The following is a 23,220-nucleotide window of genomic DNA, read 5'->3' as shown; positions in this document are numbered from 1 at the left end:
ATGTTTTGAGTATCTGTACTTTACTTGAGTATTATTTTTTGGGGAACTTATTGCTTTTAAATACAAATATCATACTTTAGACTCCTACATTTCTATCAGTGCTCTAGTTACTCACTACTTTATCTTTGAAGTCAGCTGATGAGTTTTCTTTTCTGAAATCAGATCCCAAAGACCGTAAACTGTTCTTGTACTGTTTGGTTTGTCTCAGAGGTGTAGCTGTACCTCGGTTGAGCGTAGATCAAACGTTCTTCAGATCAGCTAACACACTGCTTTGATTCCAGAGGAGCATTGTAAACTTGTCTGTGCTTGTAGTAACTTAGTTTAGATTTCATGGTAGACTCTTTAGATATGAAATCATGTTTTCTAGATAAACAGAACGGAGCAGAATGTTTACCCATACATTCTTGACTGACCTCATGCTTTGTGAAAATACATTTAGAGATATTTTAAAAAGTACTTTGAATACTTCAGTATTTTTAAAAGCAAGTACTCCAGGACTTTAACTCAAGTCAGAATCTGACTGAACAACTTTCACTTGTATTGGAGTAATGTTTGACCAGGAGGATCTATACTCTGACTGAAGTAATGAACACGTGGACTTTGTCCAACACTGTTTATAACTAGCCAACCACTGAAATAGTATTTACTCTTGAATGAAAAACACACGTAATAACCCCTGTACATAAACATGTTTATTTTTCTTTTTACAGCAAGTTAATATGCAGTTTCAAAATGTCTAGTCAGACATCGGTACACAAGATGAGGTGCCAAAATCAACTTCAGTGGGGGCAGAATTGGAAATTGGAAATGAAAAGGCATTGCCACTTCTTATACAAGTAGGGTACATACTGTATTTACACAAAATGAAAAAAAAGCGTTTGAAACACTGCAGCACTGTGTGGTTATGAAAACATCTAGTTTTAAGTGTACATAAACTTCACTTTGTACAGTATGTTTGCAGAAACAAAGCATTTGCCTCATTCCGTCTGACATTCACAAACGATGCTTCAGGTTAGGCAACAGAACGAGCATATGAGGGTAATGGCTTTCCCAGGAAATGAAGAGCCTTTTAAAGCTTTAAATAATATATGAAAGAAAGAATAAGAACAGTGCCCATACGCAGGCCTACCAGCCGTCAAAATGTACCGTCTACATTTTGAGTCGGAGGAGAAAACAAACCTGACAGCGCTGACTGAAGTGTAGTTCGATGAGCACATTGTTTGGTGAAACTTCATGCAATTTCAGGCAAGATGTAACAGCGCCACCAGCCCCATCCCAAGCACCAAACAAAGACCAAAAAAAGCAACTTCTTTAAACTTGAATGAATCATTTAAAAAAAACACCCTGTAGTAAATCTGTACAACGAAAATACATCTGGGATCTACATCTAGAGTTACATTATTAAGGTTATATACACTCCCCCCGATCCATATATTATCTTTACAAGTAGACTTCATTCAAACCCAAACATTAAGAAAACCCAGACAAAACAAGGAAATGAGATCACATCAAACATCCATTTAAAAATCGGTTTCTTACTGTACCTCAGCGGTTGATCAGGCCCTCGCTCTCGTCTGTACAGTAAACTACAGCAGGACTAAAATCGTTGGACTGGATGGACTGCTACTGTAGAAGGGACTCAAGAGTTGTTGAAAAGGGGGGATGGTCTCTGAGTGGCAAACTTTTAGTATATCATCTTTTGGAGTTGGAAGTGAATCAAACATAACGGTCGTATGTAGAAACAATATTTCAGGTGACTTCAAGAATACAAAATAGAAATCAAGTGAAAACATGGGCACAAACCCAACTCTCCAATATTCTGACACAATAGAACAAAGGCTTTCAATACACTTCGGCCTCTTCACTGAAGAGAGCTACACTAATGCCATCAATACACATGTATGTTCTGTGGTCTCAGGTGGGACTGGGTTGGAAAGAGAAGCCATGTCAGCCTTAAACATTTGCCTCAACGTTTTTGTGAAAGCAACAGATAAAAACAGAACCTTGTGTTGATCTTTTTTTCTTTTTTGCAGATTTGCTCTGGTTCACTTTAAGTTACGGCGCTGAAATTCATTCATAAAATGGAAAAACTACATTGTACAAAGTGAGATTCTCATAATCTCTTTGCAAGAAAGAAAAGTAATAAAGAATGATTTGTGCCCGCCGTCTCTCGGGATACGCCCAGGCAAAATCTTTTAATATCCCTGTGTTGTTGCTTTGCTGTTTAGTCAGTCAATTTTCACATTTGTGTAGATCTTCCTCACGAAGGCACTTGTTCCCATGTATCCCACAGCACCTGCAAAACAAAGGGCTTCTTTTAGATTACATGGCAAAACCAAAAACTCATTTTCCCTTAATCTGACTGATAAGGACACACATCAGAAGACAAACAGTTGACTGTAAAGATGAATGAATGAATGAGTATTTTTATTTTGGTCATTCATTTGAAAAGAACAAAAGCCTACAGTTTGTGTGAGTAGTCATCAAACCAAAAAAACGACAACACAATTTTACATGTTGATATTTATTTGTTTCTTGCCAATCACGATTCTAAAGTTCTGTCCTGAGAGCCACGACTGAGTCAGTTGATTTTACTCTGACGACCATTTGATTTTGTTTTTGCTTTTAACTTATTGCTAATTTCTAGAATTGGGAAAACAGGCAAATGATCACTAATATCTGTCACCAATAAACTACTTTTTATCTTCCCATTCATATGATTCATGAATATATTGTGAATCAGGGTTGCAGTGTCCTTTGTGATCCTGCTAGGTCTTAAAATCAGAGGACAGAGACTCAAACTAAACACAGTAATGAGAAATTCTGTAGTTTTAGAATGTTCATTTGCTTTCATCAGATCGATATTAAAGTCACTGCAAACCAAAATGACTTTATCATTATGATTTTCATGTGTTCTATAAATGCAACTGATTCATATATGTTTGGATCTTTCAATCCTGATTTCTATAGTTACCCATTCCATCAAATTATCAACATGAGTTGTCATATCACAAACAACCTTACATTGAAATTCAGACAGCACAAACAGGGCAACACCCCCTCCTCTCTTATTTGCCCTGTTTTGCCAAAACATTTCACAGCCCTCTAATTCGTCCTGTAGTTCTTTATTGACACTCAAACAGGTCTCTCAATTCACACTGAACCTTTGTTTAAACTTTTGAAGGTAATCTTTCACTTCAGAAAAGTTGCTGTAGAGGCTCCTACTGTTAAAGACATCTGATCAAGGTATGAACCATCACTGAATAATCCTGTCAGTAAAAACCAGGATACACAAAACATCAAGTACAGACTGACAAGTCTACAACGAGGTGTTTTAAAGGGGTCAGTCTGGCTTCATCCTACACAGGGTGGAGAAATCAGGTCTGGCTTACAGCTGGAGAGGAGAAGTTGCATCAACTTAAAGCTACAGCGCGAGTGTGATGGAGACACTGTACTCTGCTCTGAAAACATCACATTCCCTGCAAGAACCAATCAACAGAGGGATTGAATCCTGAGGGAGGCAAGTATGCAAACCACATCTATCTATCTATCTATCTATCTATCTATCTATCTATCTATCTATCTATCTATCTATCCATCTATCTATCCACCCCTCTATCTATCCATCTATCTATCTATCCACCCCTCTATCTATCTATCCACCCCTCTATCTATCTATCCACCCCTCTATCCACCCCTCTATCCACCCCTCTATCTATCTATCTATCTATCTATCTATCTATCTATCTATCTATCTATCTATCTATCTATCTATCCATCTATCCATCTATCTATCTATCTATCCATCCACCCCTCTATCTATCTATCTATCTATCTATCTATCTATCTATCTATCTATCTATCTATCTATCTATCTATCTATCTATCTATCTATCTATCTATCTATCTATCTATCTATCTATCTATCTATCCATCCACCCCTCTATCTATCTATCTATCTATCTATCTATCTATCTATCTATCTATCTATCTATCTATCTATCTATCTATCTATCCACCCCTCTATCTATCTATCTATCTATCTATCTATCTATCTATCTATCTATCTATCTATCTATCTATCTATCTATCTATCCACCCCTCTATCTATCTATCTATCTATCTATCTATCTATCTATCTATCTATCTATCTATCTATCTATCTATCCATCCACCCCTCTATCTATCTATCTATCTATCTATCTATCTATCTATCTATCTATCTATCTATCTATCTATCCATCCACCCCTCTATCTATCTATCTATCTATCTATCTATCTATCTATCTATCTATCTATCTATCTATCAGAACAGCTGTAGTTTATAACATAAACTGATATAGGTTTATGTTCTACAGCTGCTCTGTGTCTCATGTCTGCATCCCCCTGTCTCTTGCTCCTTTGCTAACCTTCCATGTGTATTCACTTTGATACAGTATGACATTATTTTCAGCATCTACCTTGGTGTCAAAGTATTCCCCTGTTTCGTCTGTCACAGAGCAGTGCTGCTGTATGACACTCTGTCACAGCTGCGTTCATGTTCTTTAATGGTTTGGGTTCCCTGCACACACTGAGACAGCTACAACCAGGGATGTAAGGATATATCACAAGACGGTTTCCCTGATATTCCTGAAGACAAACATGTCAATTCACAGCCAGGAGCACAAGCTGCACTTTAGTTTATTTAAAGAGATTTACCTTATTTATTTTAATATTTAATTATTTCATTTGGAAATCGTTCACTTTCCATTTCTCTATCATTGTTCTGAAATTTTCCAACAAGGTGTTTTTGTACGGTCATTTTGAGTTTTTTTGCAAGGTGCTGAAAAAAAGTGTGCAGTGGTTTTATTTGAGTTACAACACACCTTAAAAATGAAAAAGGATGACTTTGTTTACAAAGAAATATAAGAGAAGAAATATATACTGCAGCCATCCACATCTGAGAATTGAAATAAAATAATAGTTATTTTAATTTTGAGTTCAATCCAGTTTTCTTGAAAAATTGTTATAGAATCTTGAGTGAATCGTATCGTTAACCAAAAATCAGGATTCAAATGGAATCGTGGGTTGAGTGTATCCTTACATCCCTAGCTACAACTGATGTGTTTCTAGAGGCAGTTTAAAATCCCTCTTTGGTTATATATTTGTGATTACACTTGCCCATAATTGGACTGATCTTAATCTAATTTATAAATGTTACATACACACAGAACAGGGCCTTAAAGTGGCACAAGTTTGTGATCTTTCAAACCAAACTGGACAGTAACATGTTGCTCAGGTAAGCAAACTCTGACCAGTGACCAATGTGTGCAGCCACTTTCAATAGCAGTAGAGCTGCGTTCAATACTACTGATTTGGTGCACCGCCATTGTGAATCTGGCGTCCTGTGAGAGTTGCGAGCAGTATTGCATGCATACCAGCTGCGTGGGTCTCACAGAGCAGAGCATGTGAAACTGATTGTGAGTTTTACAACAACGCAGCTGGACGAAGCTGAGGACATCTTTCAGTGTTTTGGGTGCAGCTCTGTTATATGGAGCGCCTGCAAGCTGGTACAGGCACACAACTAGAGCTGCACAGATTCATACTGACACGTCATCCTCTCTATCAGCTGATCTCAACATCCTCTCGTTTGGTGGTCCGTTTAAGCTGCAAGTCTTCCTGTCTCTGCCTCTCCCAAGAATCCACCTGGAGGCTCTGGGGGGGGTTATTCTGATCTCATTACTCCTTTATGTCTGCATTTAAGTTGTTTAAGTTGTTCTGCAAGGAGTAATGAGGTTCAGAGCCTAGACGCAAACACAAATACTGTATCCTATATTAATAAACTTCAGCTCAAAGTAACGTGAGGTGTCTGACTGAACTAGGCTTAAACCAGCAACAGATCAAGACTCAGTATTGGCAGACACTTGATGCTAAAACATCAGATCGCGACCTCCCTCATTAAAAGCTTGCACACACCTCAATGTCTGTGTCAGGAAGTTTCTCTTTGTTGTCTTAAGACCACAGAAGGAACCTTTGATCTGCAGACTTATTTGCTGCTTTTTTCAATGTGTAAGGTGTTTTGCAAATGTGGGTGTCCATAATCCCAGGTGGATAATCTTTTATATATTGAATCCTGCATGCAAGTGTGTCTGCAGGGTGGTAGAAATCTAAACTTCAATGGGGCACTGATTTTGGTTTTGGGGGTATGTTCTCTTCCTGAATGGAATATGCATTGTGAAAGCAATTCAGGCATTCAGGCATGTTTGATGCTTATAAATGGACCCCTCTTATAAACAGAAGGCTTTCATCAGATTGACACAAGAGATTTAAATGGGTCTGACTTTGAACACTCGCACCTTAGAGGAAAAGTAAGAAGTTTATCTTTAGAATATAAAATGTCTTTGCACTAGGCCGGACTAATGGAGTGAAACATTTATGGCACTCCATGTCTGTTACACTTTGAATAAGTCTGGGATTTACCTCAGCCAGATCTCATCCTACCTCAGATTACACTCGACTGCAGGCAAAAGTGACCGAGATCCTGAGCAGTTATAACAATCTGAACCAAACCTGTCACATGGGATCTGAGCTTTTAGACCACGTTCATATGTGGTCCTCCATCAGATACAGGTCAGAGGCTGTATTCACAAAGAGCTGCTCCTATTGATGAAACTCTACATCATGACGTCTTCCTAGGATTTCTTCTTACAGTTAAGACTAGATCCTGCGTCAGAGACATACATTATCCACATCATTTTAGCCCTTAAGAGACACTTCAGGTGAGAAACTGTCAGGAGTGGTGACTCACTCGTTACTGTGTAATAAGACTTGTTATTAATGAAGGAGCAAAGCTAACATCACATTGGTGGCAACAAAACGTTTAAAATGACAGACACTTCACACTGCAGTCATTTCATTTAAGGAGAGGCAGAGCAGCTGACATCTCTCTGATCATCAACAGAGAGCAGAGAGAGAGCAGACCGCACATCGGTTCATCGATCTGAGGTGCCAATCTTAGACGGTCAGCCTGACCAGGTATAGAAAGTCTGTGTGTGTGAAACACGGCTTTAATTATCAGCATGTGAAGAGGCTTCTGTGCAGAGGGCAAGTGTCTTCATACATTCTGTAGGCTTTGTACTGTACTGTACTGTACTGTACTATACTATACATAAGAATGTATCTTAAACACTACCCAGTAACAGTTTAGATTTGATCTGCTGTCATTAAAGAAAACTTTGACTGAAAAAAAGACCTGATGAGGCTGCAGACATCATTTGTTTATTTTGCTAAATCGACCACTGGAGTGCCGGCGTCGGCTGATGCCAATATTTCAAAATACTTTTGATTGGTTGACAGATTAATTGGTCTCTCTTGAGATTTAATCGTTCTTCTATGTCTGTTCTCACAAAGAGAGCTTTTTTCCCCCTCTTTCTATGGATCAGCCAATCACAGCTAGACACTCTTTCAAAAGCAATGTGGGCAACCATCCTCCATGAGATCAAAGTTTCTGTCTCCTCTTTGCTTACAATGTCTCTGAGTGTTCCTTCATCATTCCTAGGCCAGGACTCTTTGCTAAAAGCTTTTAAGCTCGGTTAAGAGCTCTGATCTTCCACACACACCACGTCACTCAGAAGCAACACTCGCTGCAGGTCTGTGCTGCTGGGATGGGCATGAGCAAACAGACATCTTAGAGAGCTGCAGTAGAGGAAGTTCCTCCTCCTCTCTATCATTTGCTCATAGATCTGCTGGCCAACACAACAATTGAATTTAATATGAAACCACGTTAATCAAAGGCCACCATGTGTCCTTCTCTAAACTCTGTTCTGTGTGTGATATCTTTGTTGTTGATCTTTTGCACACATCTATCACCTAAGGTCTGCAGCCGTGGGAATTTGATAAGAGCCGCCTTTACTGAGTAATATGAACAGCCAGAGACAGAAATCTGATATGAGCGATAAATCCGAGCTGATCATTAAGCCTTGCCTCTGTGTCAAACGTTGCTTTGGTTCAGAACAGTCCTTGAGTGTTTAAACAAACAGATCCGGGACTCACCACACATGATTCCTAGAGCAGTGCTGAACACAGCCATGTAGCCGAAGTAGAAAGATGTCTGGAACAATCCGTACATCCTGGAAGAGAAGAGGATTCATCAGATGAGAAATGTATTAGGTCTTTCTGACATGGTTATTGTTTTATCATTTATAAATGTCAGAATATAAGAAACACTTATTATGGAACCACAAAGTGTTGAAGGAAGTTCAATACTTACTTGGTTTTGAAAAAGTAGTAGTAAAAGGAGTACATGTAAACATAGACAGCAGTGGATGCAGCGGAGAGGAAGCTTGTCCATTGCCTAGAAAACAAAAGACAGTTAGAGAGAGTTCCTACACACATGAAATCAAATTTAAGACTTTTTAATACTTGAATCCTGCTGCCGGTGTCAGACTGAGTGATTACACCTGACGAGTGACAAATGCTGGCCTATAGGTGCATTTCAACCAAGAGTTCCGGGGTCTTTTGGCCCCCAGAACTACTTTACCCTGAACTAAAAGGTTCCTGTGCCCCCATTGTTGTCTGCGTTTCGACCGCGGGCTGAAGTCCCGGGTAGATTGTGCAAATCAGGCCAGTGATGTATGGAGAAAAAAAAAGTAAATGTACTACACCACCAGACCAGTAGAGGGCAGTAAAACAAAGACGAATGCCATTCATCACAGATGACACCATAGAAGCAGATGGACAGGCAGGTATCATTATGAGCAACACAACAGTTAGCCTGTTAGCATGAAGAGACTCAGCTGGTGCTGTTTTAGATGGTGCTATATTTCATCACAGATGGATTCACTGAATCAACACATGAGAGGAGATAAGCGCGAGTAGCAAAGACGTTTCAACACGGCTTTAAAATCCTTTTGAACTCACAAAGCCGTGATCGCAGAGATCGGCCGGTGTTTTGGTTTAAACAGCGACCCTGTTAACTGTAGACTTTCACCAGGATGCATCCCTCATAAACGTCTTTAGAAGATCATTAAATATCTGATGAGGATATTTTGAAATCTTGATAAAAACTAAACTAGTTTGCATTCCCAGGAACTCCCTCTGTGTTTCAACAGCTGTGTAAACTCCACAAACACTGACACGTTCAGCTGAAGGTCTCCAGTTTACAGGGTCACTTTTAAAACCGGAACACCGGGAGAGATGCATTTGTGGTGGGCTGAGAGAAGACTACTGTTACAAGCTGCTAAATCAAGAGAATCACAGCTTCTTCTTTTGAAAAGTACACACACATACACAAAAGATAGAACAAATAAAAACTAATGAAAGAGAAATCAAGAGAATCACAGATGTGTGTGATGTTATTGTGGACGGAGGGCGAAATAAAAACACTGCGGTTAATCTACCAATCAGACACGTTCAGCATTGCAGGCCCGGACCCCGAAAGTCCTGGGACCATTGAAAAGTACTACCCCCTTAGCAGGGGCTTTTTAGGGGGGAGATCATCTACCCCTGAACTAAATTTAGACCCTGGGTCCAGTGGTCGAAATGCATGTAGTTCCGGGGTAAAGTTCCTCCTGTTAAAAACGCCTTATTATGACGAATTGTTCTGTCTTTACTTTGGTTGGAGTAACTAAAGTCCCATACACCCATTAAGAGTCCAGACAGAACGTGGACCAATCATACTGATGTTCCCTATCAAAATAAGAGCTTAACACAGAGAATGGAGCGCTGTAACTGAACATGAACAGACATCAGACGTAAATATAGTATAATATAATAATAGTCACGTGGAAAACAAAACCCACACGAACATCATGTAACATACTATATTTGATAAAGTATTCAGGCATGTATCAAAGTGCCATCTAAAATGTAAGACCTCTCACAAGTGAAAATAAGAAATTTTAAGGCCTTTCATTTTGAAAACCTGATATTAGACGTTTTTTAAGACTTTTCCAGGATCTGTGTGAACCCTGGTTAGAGACTAATGCTGTAGGTTCGGTCATTTATTGACTCACAACATTTGAACTTTAAGTTTAACATCAAATATAATGTTGAAATCCTGAGGAAGATTAACGTCTGATACGAGAAGTTAAAAACAGAACCACACTCACCATCTGTAGTCCTCAGCATTGAGCAGGAAGTATGTACACACGATGGTGACACACACGGTCACGATGCACAGGATCACCAGGACAAGCATCATGAAGCCGTACACGTAGTAGATTTTATAGGCCCAAAATGACGTGAAGATAAAGTACCTGGACATGAGGACAGAAAACATGTCACCTGCTGCAAACATCCATTGTCAGCACATACCGAGCGTCTCAGCGGACTTACATTTCAATGAAAATGGACCCAAATGGAAGGATTCCTCCGAGGCAGACGATGACAGCTGGCTCCATGAACCTGAGAGATCACAAGATCAGAGTATGAATACAAAAGTACACCCCCCCACACACACAGGCAGGGATACATGACCTATTGTGTAATGAGAAAGAAAACAGAAAAGCGAGACACAGGATGGAAATTCTAGCAAAGTATGACAGCGGCCTGAGGTCACTTCTACCATTTCCTGTTGGCAGCTCGCCACGGTGCTTGGCAGAAGATTGGAAATGTTAATGCACTCTGTTTATTGCTTCGCTATTTTTTGTTACCCAAAAGACTTTGTGCAGACAGCAAGCCATTATCTACGTCAGTCCTGATGCCAAACACTTGACCACGGGCCCTACAGGATTAATTTCATGCGTGAATGCACCTTCCTCACTGCCCACTGCTCGTTCCTTACACTCCTCTCTGCACCCAAAGATAGACCGTGTATCCATTAAGACTCAACACAGTGCTGTTACGATGACCATTTACACCATTCACTTTATCACATTCATTAATCACCGCTGAGCTATTTTAAGACGTCACATTTGGCTCATGTGGGTAGCCAAACCTCCTTTTTTTTTACTTAATAAATGAAATCACTGAAATATTATTATTCAATGTGTAATGTATAAATACTTTGTTGAATTTTTTCACATTTTTGTACCATAAGACGTACAACCGTCTCAGACTCGGCTCCAGTTTCTAAAAAGTTACATGGTACTCAGAGACTAAAACAAGCCCAGCTGTGTCAGACCCAGGTCATACCATTTCTTCTCCGGGATTGGTCGAGGCACAGCGTTAACTCTGCAGGGGAAGTTTGGCTGGCCGGACAGATTCCTCCCGAGGATTGTTCCCACAAGGTTTAGTGGCAGGATGACAAAGAAGCAGATGCAGCAGACGGCAACCTGCAGAAAACAAAACAAACATTCAGCTTTGTTTGTCCCTGCATGGAGAGTTCAGATCCATCATGATTTATCTCATTTTTCCTCTGACACGTCCATGTTTCCTACAGGTAATGACAGTGTTGTAGTCAAGACCACATTAGATGAGACCAAGACATGTCTGAGACTAGAGCGCACTGAGACCAAGAAAAGACCAAGACATTTAGGGATCCAGACCGAGTCAAGACCAAGACCAAGACCATGTATATCAATGAAAAATCATGATGAGAGTTAACAAAATAAAAGATGTCTGTATATTTTATTTAAGTTTGCTTTTGGGTCTCCCGTGGCGCGTTGGGTCCTTTGGCCTGACTGCTCTCGTGGCCCGGGTGCTGGGCTGAACCGCTCGGCTGATCTGACCCAAGTGGTATCATCTGCACCAGTGGTGGTCTTGTTACAGAAATAGAACACAGCACGGCGGCAACCCTCTGCGACCCAAGCTTCAGTAATGATTGTTGACACTAGGGGTTAATCATTGGTATCACCGCACAGAGTTTTTGGTGTCATGGTGAGATGGTACCTCTCCATCTAAGTGTCTTAGGTCTCTCTCTCCTTCTCTTTCCCTGTCCCTTTGTATATCCTTATGTAATCTTTCTTTCACTTTCTTTTATTATTTGTTTTGGTCCACCTAGGTGTGCACGCCCTCTTTTACAGAACATGATATTAGCTGTCAATAAAAGATAGGCCAGAGTTCTAAGAGGGATGGTGATGGTCTCATGCACACAGTCACAAGCACAGAAGAAAAATGTTTTCTTTCTTTTCTTTTGCTGCAAGAATAAATTGCATTAATATTTGACAGTTTGTGACAAACATGACACAAACCAGAAATATATATGCAGACAAGAGGGAAAAAGTTTGCTTTAAATACAATTGACAGTAACAAACAAGGTTTGGTTTGTCTTTGTTGCTTTATTTTGACGCGCTGAGTGCGAGTAAAAATGCTTTCAATCCCGAGACAAGACCGAGAGTTTAAATAAGCGGTCTTGAGACCAAGACCGGTCTCAAGTACTACAACACTAGGTATATATGTCTGTTCTTTTATTGGATTTTTATTTGATCTTTCAGTGTTTTTACTTTATTTGTTTATTTATTTATTTTTTGTGTTTTTTAACTATTTTTAAAGCTCCTGTGAGGAGTTTTTAAGCGGTCATGAAATGGACTGAAATTAACAGTGATGGCTTTTTATGACCTAGAAAAGTAAACAAGACTGTTAGAAAAGGAATTGATCATTTCTGTTTTGTTATTCTTAAGCCTGAAATGGCTGTGAGGGGGTAGGTGTCAGATGAGGTGATTGACAGTGCATCAAAGAAAACCCCTTTTTCTGCAGTAAATATTCTTAATGAGTGAAATAGTTGACTGTTGGTTGAAAGCGGGAGGAGATAACATAATTTACACATGTACAGGACAAAATAAGCAAGATCACTTAGTCCACAGGGGGGCGCCAAAGTCAACACAAACAGAAAGTTCCTCACAGGAGCTTTAAAGTGTTTCATGTGTTTTATTATGATTTTTTTATTTTATTCTAAAGTCGATTGGATTGGAAAGCATTGAGATGACTTTATAATGTGCTTGATTTCTTGATTCCCAGGTTTTTTTAAATGATTTCTCACAGCTAGATGTAAAGGTAAAAATGCCCAAAGGAAGTTCTCTCATGTTATTTAATGAACTATCAGATTCTCAGATGTTTGACACGTTAACCAGACACTGTTTTTCATTTCTGTTGCATTGACAGGTTGGACTGATGCAGTTGCTTCATGGATTTTTCTTGGGTTAGTTATGAAGACGCCTATTTGACACGACTGATATATGTTGTGCTGATTGTCTCATAACTCATGAGTGTTGAGCTGAGCCAACTTGAAGCGGTTTGTAATTGAGAAACTCGGGAGTTTCCTGGGATATCATTCTGCATAGTTTGGAAAAGTTGGCACTTCAGGCAGAATATCACCAACAGGAATGAGAACTGGAGCTAGGTGAGGCAGCGTCGTGTGGAATGTGTTTTATAAGATGTGATCTGTGTTTAATGAGGCACGTTAACATCTTATAGCCTACAGGGTTCTTTTCTTCAGAACATACAGGGCATGAGATGCCGTTTAAAAGACTGATAGAAAGTCAGCTGGAATAATCAATTCAGTCCCCTATCAGCTCCATAATTGATGACATATCAGATCACTTGGAGTACAGAGCAGCAAACTAACTCCAGCTGTTGACTCAGAGCGTGCTCTTCATAACTCTGTGGTTTGTTGTGTCAAACCCACCATGGTGCCAAACGGGATGGCTCTGGAGGCGTGATAGTAGATGGCGATGAAGTTGATGAAAAACGCAGTTCCGCACACCATGGCTGGAATCAGGAACGCCCCGATGAACATTTGTTTAATCCATCTTCTGCCTGTTTAGACAAATCAGAGAGCATGTGGATTACATACACGAGTGTCTGGAGGGACGTATCAAGCCTGTATTCAGGAAACAGAATCACTTTTTATTACCTCCTTGTTTTGCATACAAGCTTCCTCCGAAGTAGCCGTTGACCGGAGAGGTGGCTGCGTACACAAAGATGGCTGTGCTCAGCATGGATCCTCTCCTGAGGAGAGAAACAAGAAAAGGACATCAGTGTTTGGCCTTTGTTCCTCTTTCACTGAGTATGCACTTTGTGTTTTTTAAACTCAGAGAATATTAAACATCTTTCAGCTACATCTCAACTCAGAGCCTGAACTTAACCAGACACAACCAAAGTAAACTTTGGTGTACTCCACTTTTATTCTAGAACAGTTCTCATCTTAGTTTGTTACGTGGTTGTTAAGTTCCAAATGTTTATTTTTCATATTCTGGTATATTGTTATGATAAGACCTAGAGCTGGGCGATATTGAAAAAGATGTTATCATGATAACATATTTCACATGAGTCGATATCGATAATTATCACGATAAATATCAAATCATTATTTCATTTAAATTTAAAGTCAGATTTTTGCTCGTGAGTGAAAGTTGAAGAAACCAGACAGTTTGTTAGTTTGTATCTGGATTTAGTTTTCTGATAAGCTTCTGACGGTGCTAACAAGAAGCAGGTCTTCTGTGTAAAATAAGATTTTTGTGAAGTTTTAGTTTGTAGATTATCATTTTTCTCAGGTTGAGATTATTTGGATAACTTGATTTAAATTTAGAACAAAGATGTGCAGTGAATGCATCCCGGTTATTCAGTGTTCAGTTGTCCTACGGTCGTGTTGGACATGTCTGAGATGAACAGCAGAAGTTGTCTCAGCTGTGTTTACATTCTGCTCCGAACGTCTTTAAGCCCCGCCTACCTCTCAACCTGCGACATGATTGGCTGTTCAATGCAGTCTTCTTCCATCTAAGGTAGGGTGGCAACTAGCATTTAAGGCTCATTGTGCCCCTCTTTCCAGTGGTTGGGATTTGTAATTATAGGTTTATTTATATGGAATTTGTATCAAACATTTAATATATTTATAGAGAAAATTATATCATGATAATTATCATTATTGAATTATCGCCAAGCCCTAGATAAGACATTGAAGAGCGAAAGGTCAAACTCATTTCCAGGGCAAAAACACCTTTTTGTTAAAAACCTGAATTTCTTTGAGTGTGAGAATCAAATCTAAGTTTTCCATTTATCGTGTTCATGATAAGAACCTCATAGCTCCATTTAAGTTCAGTTTCAGCTTAAGATCTTATTCAAAGCATTTTATCAGCTCTGATAAAAATTTCATTTGACTACCCACAGACACATCTAGCTGATGTACCAACAGTAAACTAGGACCTGGTATCTTATCCCAACCCCACTTTAAAACCTGTAACTTACTCTGTGTACAGATCTTCAACCATAGCTACGATGATGACGATGAGGGAGACAGAGAAAATCTGGCAGCCGGAGCCGATGAGCGAAGAGAAGATCAGTGGGTGACTTGATGGCCTGAACACATCACCATGTACCTGCTTCCACCCGTACTCATCTCCCAGGTCTCTGTCCTGATGGTGCAAAGGGACAAAATGCAAAATGAGGAGGAAGTTCAAACACCAAGAAAGTCACTGTTACAGGATTGTGGGTTCAGAGTTCTGCATGTCGTCAATCATTGGACACTTAGAAACCCTAAAACTGAAGACTTACACAAAGTTCTACATACTGCTGTTGATAAAGGTTCAACAAAACTCACCATGTCATCCATTTCCTCCTCTTTGCTGTATCTGGCATAATCTTTTCTGAGTGTTCTCATCAGGATCATGGACACCAGGCCAACCAGGAAGATGACCATCATGAAGGAGTTGAAGATGGAGAACCAATGAATCTGAAAAACAATCACATCAACAATTTAATACAAGTTCCCTTGTTGTAATATAAAAAAAATATAGTGAGTGGACTCGGCTAGCCTACAATCTACAAACTTTTTCATCCTGTGGCTGCTGGGTTCTTAAGTACTGAGTCTAAAAGAGTCACAGTGGATTCCTGCCACAGGGGAAGGAGGAGTTTAAAGCCATTTTACACATCAATCTCTTAGCAGCACCTTAACAAAGCTCTGCTGTTACACCACCTTTACATATTTAAGATGAACTACACAGCAGAGTAGCACTGAAGTGGCAACAGAGGCATGACCTCTTAACAAACTGAACGCATCCCTGATTTTGTAACTCATTAGTTCAGAAGATATTTAGATTAGGAGCTTTTTATAATTAGAGGCACAGCTGACTTGACTGACAGGTGGGAACACTGTAGCTGTGAGCTAGGAGGCTAAAAGGCCCGCCTCAGCTCCTCCTCTGTGCCTGTAGCTAGGTCGACTGAAAGTTAGGTTGAATCAGCTTTTCCAACATCATCTACAGGCTTCAAAACTCTGCTTTGAGTGACATCACTCAGGCATGTTTTAAACAGTCTATGTTCCATCTTTATGGAGATGCTGGTTCCCTTTTCCAGCAGGACTTAGCACCTGCCCACAGCGCCAAAACTACCACCACATGGTTTGCTGACCATGATACTGCCGCGCTTGATTGGCCAGCTAACTGACCTGAACTATGGAGAGAACCTGAGGGATATTTGTCAGGAGGAAGAAACACCCGAACACAGACCAGCTGGAGGTCACTAACAAAGCACAGGGACTAACACCTTAGCAGGGCTAAAGGCTGATCGGCTCCAAGCAACACATCACTGATACACTAATAAGTCGTAAAGAAGCCCCCAGCAAGTATTGAGAACATACTTCTCAGAAGTTTAACATTTCTGTATTTTAAACCCTTTATTCAATTAATCTTAGAAGTGTTCTAATAATTTCAGATACTGGGTCTCTGATTTTCATGAGCTCTAAGTCAAACTCACCAAAAAAGCTTCAAATAATTCACTTTACATCCAATGAGTGGAAAATATCTGAAGGTTCATCTTTGTGAAATTAAAGTCCTGTGAGGAGTTTTTAAATAGTGGTCAAACAGATTGAATTTGATAGTGATGTCCTCCAAGAACGACTAGAGCAAACAAGACCACCAGCTACAGTGTTGATGATCTCTATATTTGAATGTTTAATGCCTGCAACTCCTGCAAAGGGGGCAGGTGTCAGAACAGAGGACTGACAGCATGCTGGGGAAGGTCACAGAGAGTGACACATTAAAGAGAATAAAATAAGAACACAGGAGGAGATTATTGATGAAAAATAATACCTGTTGATACACAGGACAAGATCAGCACAGTTACTACCTCTAATGCCAGCTGAGTGACTTCACTCAACTCTCCACCATGTAGGTTTTATTTAGAAGAGAGGGTGCATAATCAACAATGCAAAAGAGGCTTCAGCTACCAAGTTCTACAATCACAACATGAAACACAAGAGGCTCTACTTCTCCTGAAAGAAAGTGAGGCACATGTCTCTGAGACCGAATGAGTAAGACTCGACTGACCCTGTGTTGGAAGAAGGACGGGTCGAGGTACTTGTCGAATCTGTCTTCAAACTTCACATCAGATTTCTTCCACTTCACCTGTGACAGAAAAGGTTTGTTCACATTTATAAATCAGCTTCAAAAGTACATGACCTAACCTTCATGTGATGACCACAACCACAGTTCAGACTTCACATTAGTATTGCTTTACAAGAAGGACCACTGAGTACTCACAGAATAAGACATCCCAATTTTTGTGTTTGGCACAAGTCGGACTTTCCCTTCACTCGTCAAATTCACGTCTACGATTCTGTTGCCGTTGAAGCCGATCTCCAGTTTCTTGTACGTCCACAGATAATGATCCTCTCCGTTTTCATCGGCCTCACCAACAATACCTTTAAAAAGAAGGACGTGCATTAGACTGAGGACCACAGTAGTGTTCAAACAGAGGAGGTGTGAACACTGAGCCTTTTATTATTAATCAAATGTAATCATGTGTTCACTCTGGAGCTGCGATCATGAACAGTTGTGACTGAGCCGTTCAGTCACTATGAATCCTCTCCCTGCTGGCTCACCATGTCTCTAGCACATGCTGCAGATCTATCTTCCTGCTTCCACAGCATCTGTATCCAGCTAATCTAATGATGATGTAGCTATAGGGATGTAAGGATATATCACAAGACGGTAAAAAATCAATAAAAATAAGGGTGGATTAAAATCGATTAAATAAAATTTGTAACCGGATATTATTTTTAAACAGTAGAAGGTGCTATCTGCATTTCACTCCGCTTGATCAACATCACTAAGTCTCTTGCGCTGCTCTCTCGTCCCTCGCTGAGTTGAGCGTAACAGACATGGCGGCAGCAGGTGAAGAACGAGCAGTTCAGGATGCACCTTTGTGTTTGAAGTCTGTGGTACGGCAGCATTTTGTCTTTCTCTGATATTCCTGACGACAAACATGTCAATTCACAGTAGGGCTGTCAAAATTGCTCCAAAATGACGTTCGAATATTCGCTCTAAAAAAAAAAACCATAGGTTCGAACCATTCCAATATCTATATTTGCACATTATGTCAATAACAGGTGGACAAACTAATACAAGGAGACATAACTACTTGTATATGTATTTTTATTTAAGATATAACATGCCTAAAACATACCTACACATTACAAAACAAGTAAAGGACCTAATGGTCTATACTGTAACACTTTTAAGACCGTAGACCGCTCGCTCGCTCGCCCCCCTCTCTGTGCGTAATGCGCTGAGTGAGTGCAGAACAAGACTTGTGCGAGTAATTAAAGGTCCCAACTCTTGTCCCTAATATAGGCAGGCTTCATTCAGTGATTGAAGCAAATATTATTAACATTAATTGAAGTTAAAAACGAAAAAGTAGTGCGCTTACATTCTTGGCGCTTGTATAAAAACAAAGAGGAAAAACTGCATTTTATCCCAGTGTCACTGATTGTCGGGCTCTTTTAGTCCACTGTCTGTAGGGTCTTAGGCCTGACAGGTTATTTGCCAAAAACACAAGACAGTCAGTGTGAAGAGGCCCGATCTCTTTTTATTCACTGTATTCCCAGCGAAGGAAAATACGCGTTCAGAGCGCACTGAGGATCCGGGGACGGAAGGATTTCTCTCTGCCGTCTGCTTCACACTGCATGTGTGACTCCTGTGACCTGTCCCTGACCCGTCATGCAGTGCGCCTACTCGCAAAGCAGCCGCCGATGTGTTTTTTTCCACAGTTGAATATTATTTTTCACAATCAAATCTCTGTTTTTTTTAAATATTCGAATATATATTCGAATTTAGAGTATTCGTTGACAGCCCTAATTCACAGCCAGGAGCAGAAGCTGCACTTTAGTTTATTTAAAGAGATTTACCTTATTTGTTTTAATATTAACACTTTCATTTGGGAATCGTTCACTTTCCATTTCTCTATAATTGTTCTGAAATTTTCCAATAAGGTATTTTTGTACGGTCAGTTTGAGTTTTTCTTGCAAGGTGCTGAAAAAAAGTGTGCAGTGGTTTTATTTGAGTTACAACACACCTTAAAAATGAAAAAGGAAGACTTTGTTTACAAAGAAATATAAGAGAAGAAATATATACTGCAACTGTCCACATCTGAGAATTGAAATAAAATAGTTATTTAAATTTTGAGTTCAATCCAGTTTTCTTGAAAATCGTTAGAGAATCATGAGTGAAACAAAAATCAAGATTCAAATCAAATCGTGGGTTGAGTTTATCCTTACATCCCTATGTAGATATTTAATGTAGTTTACACATGACAACATAGAATGTGTGGAAGTGAAGCTACTATAAAATAGCTCAAATGTTTAAGAGAAAGTAGTGAGTTTGTCAGTAACAGTAACAGCTACGATGATCCACTTCTATAAAAACTGCACATTCTTCTGGAGACATCTCTTTAGTTGATCACCTTTGGGCAGGTTAGTGGAGTCTGATATGCAAACACCAGTGGGAGGATCTGCTGCTGAGCTGTGGTCAGAAGTGATCAACTGTAGCCTGAGAACATCAAGCTCATGTTTTAAGAGGTTCAGACTGACTTCCACATAGTCAGATTTAAGCGTAGCCAATCACAACCATTGGTCTAATACTGGCGAGTTTAACTTCTATCCAGTCTTTCATCATCCTATAGATAAACATCTGAACATGCTACAGTGTCAGTGTTGGAGATGTTGGATCCTTTTAGAAATAAACACAGCTCACATTAAGCACAGAGGTGAGTGCTGGTTATAATCACAGCATGCAGAACTTCTGTGAGTCTATAGGTGCACAACACTTTGTCTGCTCTGCCCTTGAAATCAGAATGAACTGAAGGTAACAGACAAATGGGATTCTGCTGATTAGGCCATCATTACCTGGATAAATAAACTACACATAAACCACACACAGCTGTTTCATCATTCCATTGTCTCAGACGTGGTTCAGGTACACTGGAAAACCGGACGCGGGGTCAAAGTCTATATTTATTTATAGTGATTAAGGCTCAAGTGTGTCACATACTCTATGTACAGTTGTCTTAGTAAATGCCAGCGCCCCACCCATCAAACATCAAATACGACATTCAAGTTTGAGCAACTGTGGGAGGAGCAAGTGAGAGAGCCAACAGCTTACAAGCCCGGAGATGGAGGCTGTGACGACAATGACTTAAGGATACGTCTCTTAGTGCACAACAGAAAAGAGAATGTTCAGACTCTTTTCTAAAAGAAAGTGAGCTAATTCAAAGATTGGTGTGTGTGTTTGATTTTATAAATATACAGAAGAGTTATACCTGACCCATTTAAAAGGGGTTTTCCAGCAGCATATAATACAGTACATAAATCTCTCTACCCTAGAACAACCGGCCCAAAGCGGATGGTCCACTATTCAGAAGAAGGAACAGCTCCTCCAGTCCAGAGAGGATGTTGGCCCTGTTAAATACTGGACCCAACACACTCCAGCATTGCGTTGATTACATTGCTTTGCATTTTGTGTGCATCATTAAAAGATGAATTGTTTTGTGAATCTAAATTTGTAGCATGAAGTGTCTCATGTGAAGCAGACCAAAAGGCCCTGTATCAGTAAAATCAATTCACCACTGAACAACCAGTTGAGAGGACACACTGCTGGTCCACCACAGACCTGAACTGCTGAACCAAAAACCTGCTGAGTTGTTTGACTCGTCACACAAACTGACTTGTGCTTCGGCTCCTCCAATCTGTTTGACACATGACACTGTTTCACTCCTGGTACACTTGCCAAGGATGAATGGACAGTCCCACCCATAAATAAGAACTGGTTTAACTTCTCCTATAGCAAGATAAATACTCAAACATGCAGACTCTTTCAAGAAGTGAATAAGCAAATAAGAAACTCAGAAAATACTACAGTTAAGTTGCAACTGAGGCCTTTAATGATAACTGGTTATTTCATAAAACCATGAAGTCAGTCTTACCCCAGATCGGCAGGTCATCGATGTACATTTGGTACCAGTAGTGATTCTTTATGGCATACACGAATGCATCCCGTTTGGCTTTGTCCAGGTCAATCTCACAGTATGTCGTCTGCATGACTTCATCTGCAGGGATTATAAGAATAACACAATTTTTGTTGAAAAGAAATAGGACAGGAATTTAAAGACAGGAGCATCAGCATCCTTTCCAAACTCTCTCATACATCTGTGTGCACTTCACAGGTGAAGGAGGAACAGTCGCATACCTCTGAACTTGATGTCGAGGCCGCTGAATTCGAGCTCCACTCCTTGCAGAGCCTCTCCAAGGGTTTCATGGTAATGACTGATGGTCTTCTTGGAGCCCGCGCAGAACGGCAAGGAGAAATACTTGTACGTCTCCTGTCGGTTGTGGTAAGGCCCCACTGTGTTCATCCATAAAACTACCTCCTCTTTATCTACGTACTGCAGAGAAACAGAAACAAGGACTCTTATTGTGAAGGCTAGAATTGTGCTGCACCAGTTTTGCTCGTCCTACTGGTTTCAAAGAGTTGGTATTTGTTACTCTAGGAGAAAATGCCAGTAAGTTATAAATATATTTCAGTAACACACTTCTTTATGTAGTCATATAGCTCCACCAAACACTGTGGGTGAAGAATAAGCTGCAGTGTTATCATCACATTTCCACTGATTGTTACAACTACAGCTCTTCTATTCTAATGCATGCAAACATTAGAGATGTGAGGTTATCACCCCCCACGTTGAGTCTGTGCAATACTTCAGAAGTGATGTGTTTGTTCACAGACGAGGAAGTTCACTTCAACCTTAAATATAGTGCTTATACGGAAACTGATCCACACACGCTACAGCCTTCAAACTAAACTCATCCGTATAAGCTTAATAAGATAATATAGTATGCATCATTCATTGTTATTGGTAGTATTAGTGAGTGTCTGGGTCGGACAGAGGTAAAGACATAGGAAACACATAGAGGCCTTGACGTGTACCCGGTGTTTCAGCACAGTGTGTGGTTGTGTTGTGTTGTATTTATGGGAAACAGTGGTTGCAATGATTGCTTTGAAGACATAAAGTTGTGCACATTTCTTCTGCATGTAAATCGGATTTGTTTAACGAGCTGTCCAACGCTATGTGTCTGAACTTCAGTGCAGTCTCCACCGGTAGTTAAAGGAGTCTGTGAGGAGCAGTGTGGAAGACGTGCTAACAAGCTAGCATGAAAAACGTTAGCTATAAGCACTTAGGCCGATAAGTGGTTATAAGTTAGCGACCTCGTTTAATGCTCGTCAAGTTAATAGATCACACAGAAAACACACGACCCACGGGAGATCACGATTCAATGTGTCGTGTGTGTATTTGTGTTGTCTCGCTTGCTAGCTAAAGCTAAAGCTAGCATGTCACACACACAGAGCACAAACGTCCATTATTTTCTCCCGTTTCAATCGGCCTCTTTGCTTCCTTACCGTGTGTTCATGTTCATCTGCGTCCACACATAATAAAGAGCCCACGACAACAAGAAGGGCCGCCGCTGCCACCTTCCACCTGGAGGAGCCCGTCATTGTCGGAGAAAGTATGTAGAAAGATCTGGGATGTCAGCTTTGTAGGGCTATCCCACCTTCTTCCTGGTTGTATGACAGAGGCAGTTTTAGGGATGCTATCGTACGCATATGGCGTAAGCTTTTCACGAATACTCAACGCAAAGGCATCCGATTGGTTGTTGGGAGTCACGTGGCGCACAGCCTCCAGTCGCTGCTGTCAGCGATTGATCAAACGGTGAAAAAGCAAACTCCTTCAGCGCATCGTCCGCAACCTTCAGCCACGTCACCCGACTGCAAACGCTGAAGCTTCACAAACTCATCTTTGACTGAGCTGTAGAACACGATCCACAACAAACCAGAATATAAGTGTCCGATAGGGCCTCACAATTAGACTTCAATGTGTCTGAAGCATTTTAAAAATAAAACACATTGGCTATTTATAATATTCATTGCAACATTTTTATTTACCTGAGTGTTTGAATAGTTCTAATTTATCAATTTATGCAGTAGTGGACAAAGTACACAGCTTCATTACTTAAGTCAAAGTATATGTAAGATTATTACT

At 40.2% G+C, this 23,220-nt stretch overlaps 1 protein-coding gene across 1 annotated transcript; it reads right to left on the bottom strand.

Annotated features, from left to right (window-relative positions):
• Positions 1 to 672: 672 nt before the first annotated feature.
• On the bottom strand, positions 673 to 22,950 carry tm9sf3 (transmembrane 9 superfamily member 3). Its single transcript, XM_034681855.1, has 15 exons — positions 22,581 to 22,950; positions 21,372 to 21,567; positions 21,109 to 21,231; positions 17,391 to 17,551; positions 17,178 to 17,255; positions 15,455 to 15,586; positions 15,103 to 15,269; positions 13,772 to 13,866; positions 13,544 to 13,674; positions 11,113 to 11,252; positions 10,315 to 10,383; positions 10,089 to 10,235; positions 8,249 to 8,332; positions 8,032 to 8,108; positions 673 to 2,296 (listed from the first exon to the last, which is right to left on the bottom strand). The coding sequence occupies exons 1-15, from the start codon at positions 22,674 to 22,676 to the stop codon at positions 2,229 to 2,231; spliced, it is 1,764 nt and encodes a 587-aa protein (XP_034537746.1). The 5' UTR covers positions 22,677 to 22,950; the 3' UTR covers positions 673 to 2,228.
• Between the last annotated feature and the right edge of the window lie 270 nt (positions 22,951 to 23,220).

Source organism: Notolabrus celidotus, chromosome 4, assembly GCF_009762535.1.
Source record: "Notolabrus celidotus isolate fNotCel1 chromosome 4, fNotCel1.pri, whole genome shotgun sequence".
NCBI lineage: Eukaryota > Metazoa > Chordata > Actinopteri > Labriformes > Labridae > Notolabrus > Notolabrus celidotus.
The sequence above is the reverse complement of the archived record's forward strand: the minus strand, read 5'-3'. Positions and strand labels throughout refer to the sequence as shown.

Coding starts and splice junctions, on each gene's coding strand:
- tm9sf3 (XM_034681855.1), bottom strand. CDS start 22,676: ATGACGGGCTCCTCCAGGTGGAAGGTGGCAGCGGCGGCCCTTCTTGTT. Junction 15,270..15,454: donor AGGAGGAAATGGATGACATG/GTGAGTTTTGTT, acceptor TTGCACCATCAG/GACAGAGACCTGGGAGATGA. Junction 10,236..10,314: donor GGGTCCATTTTCATTGAAAT/GTAAGTCCGCTG, acceptor CCTCATGTCCAG/GTACTTTATCTTCACGTCAT.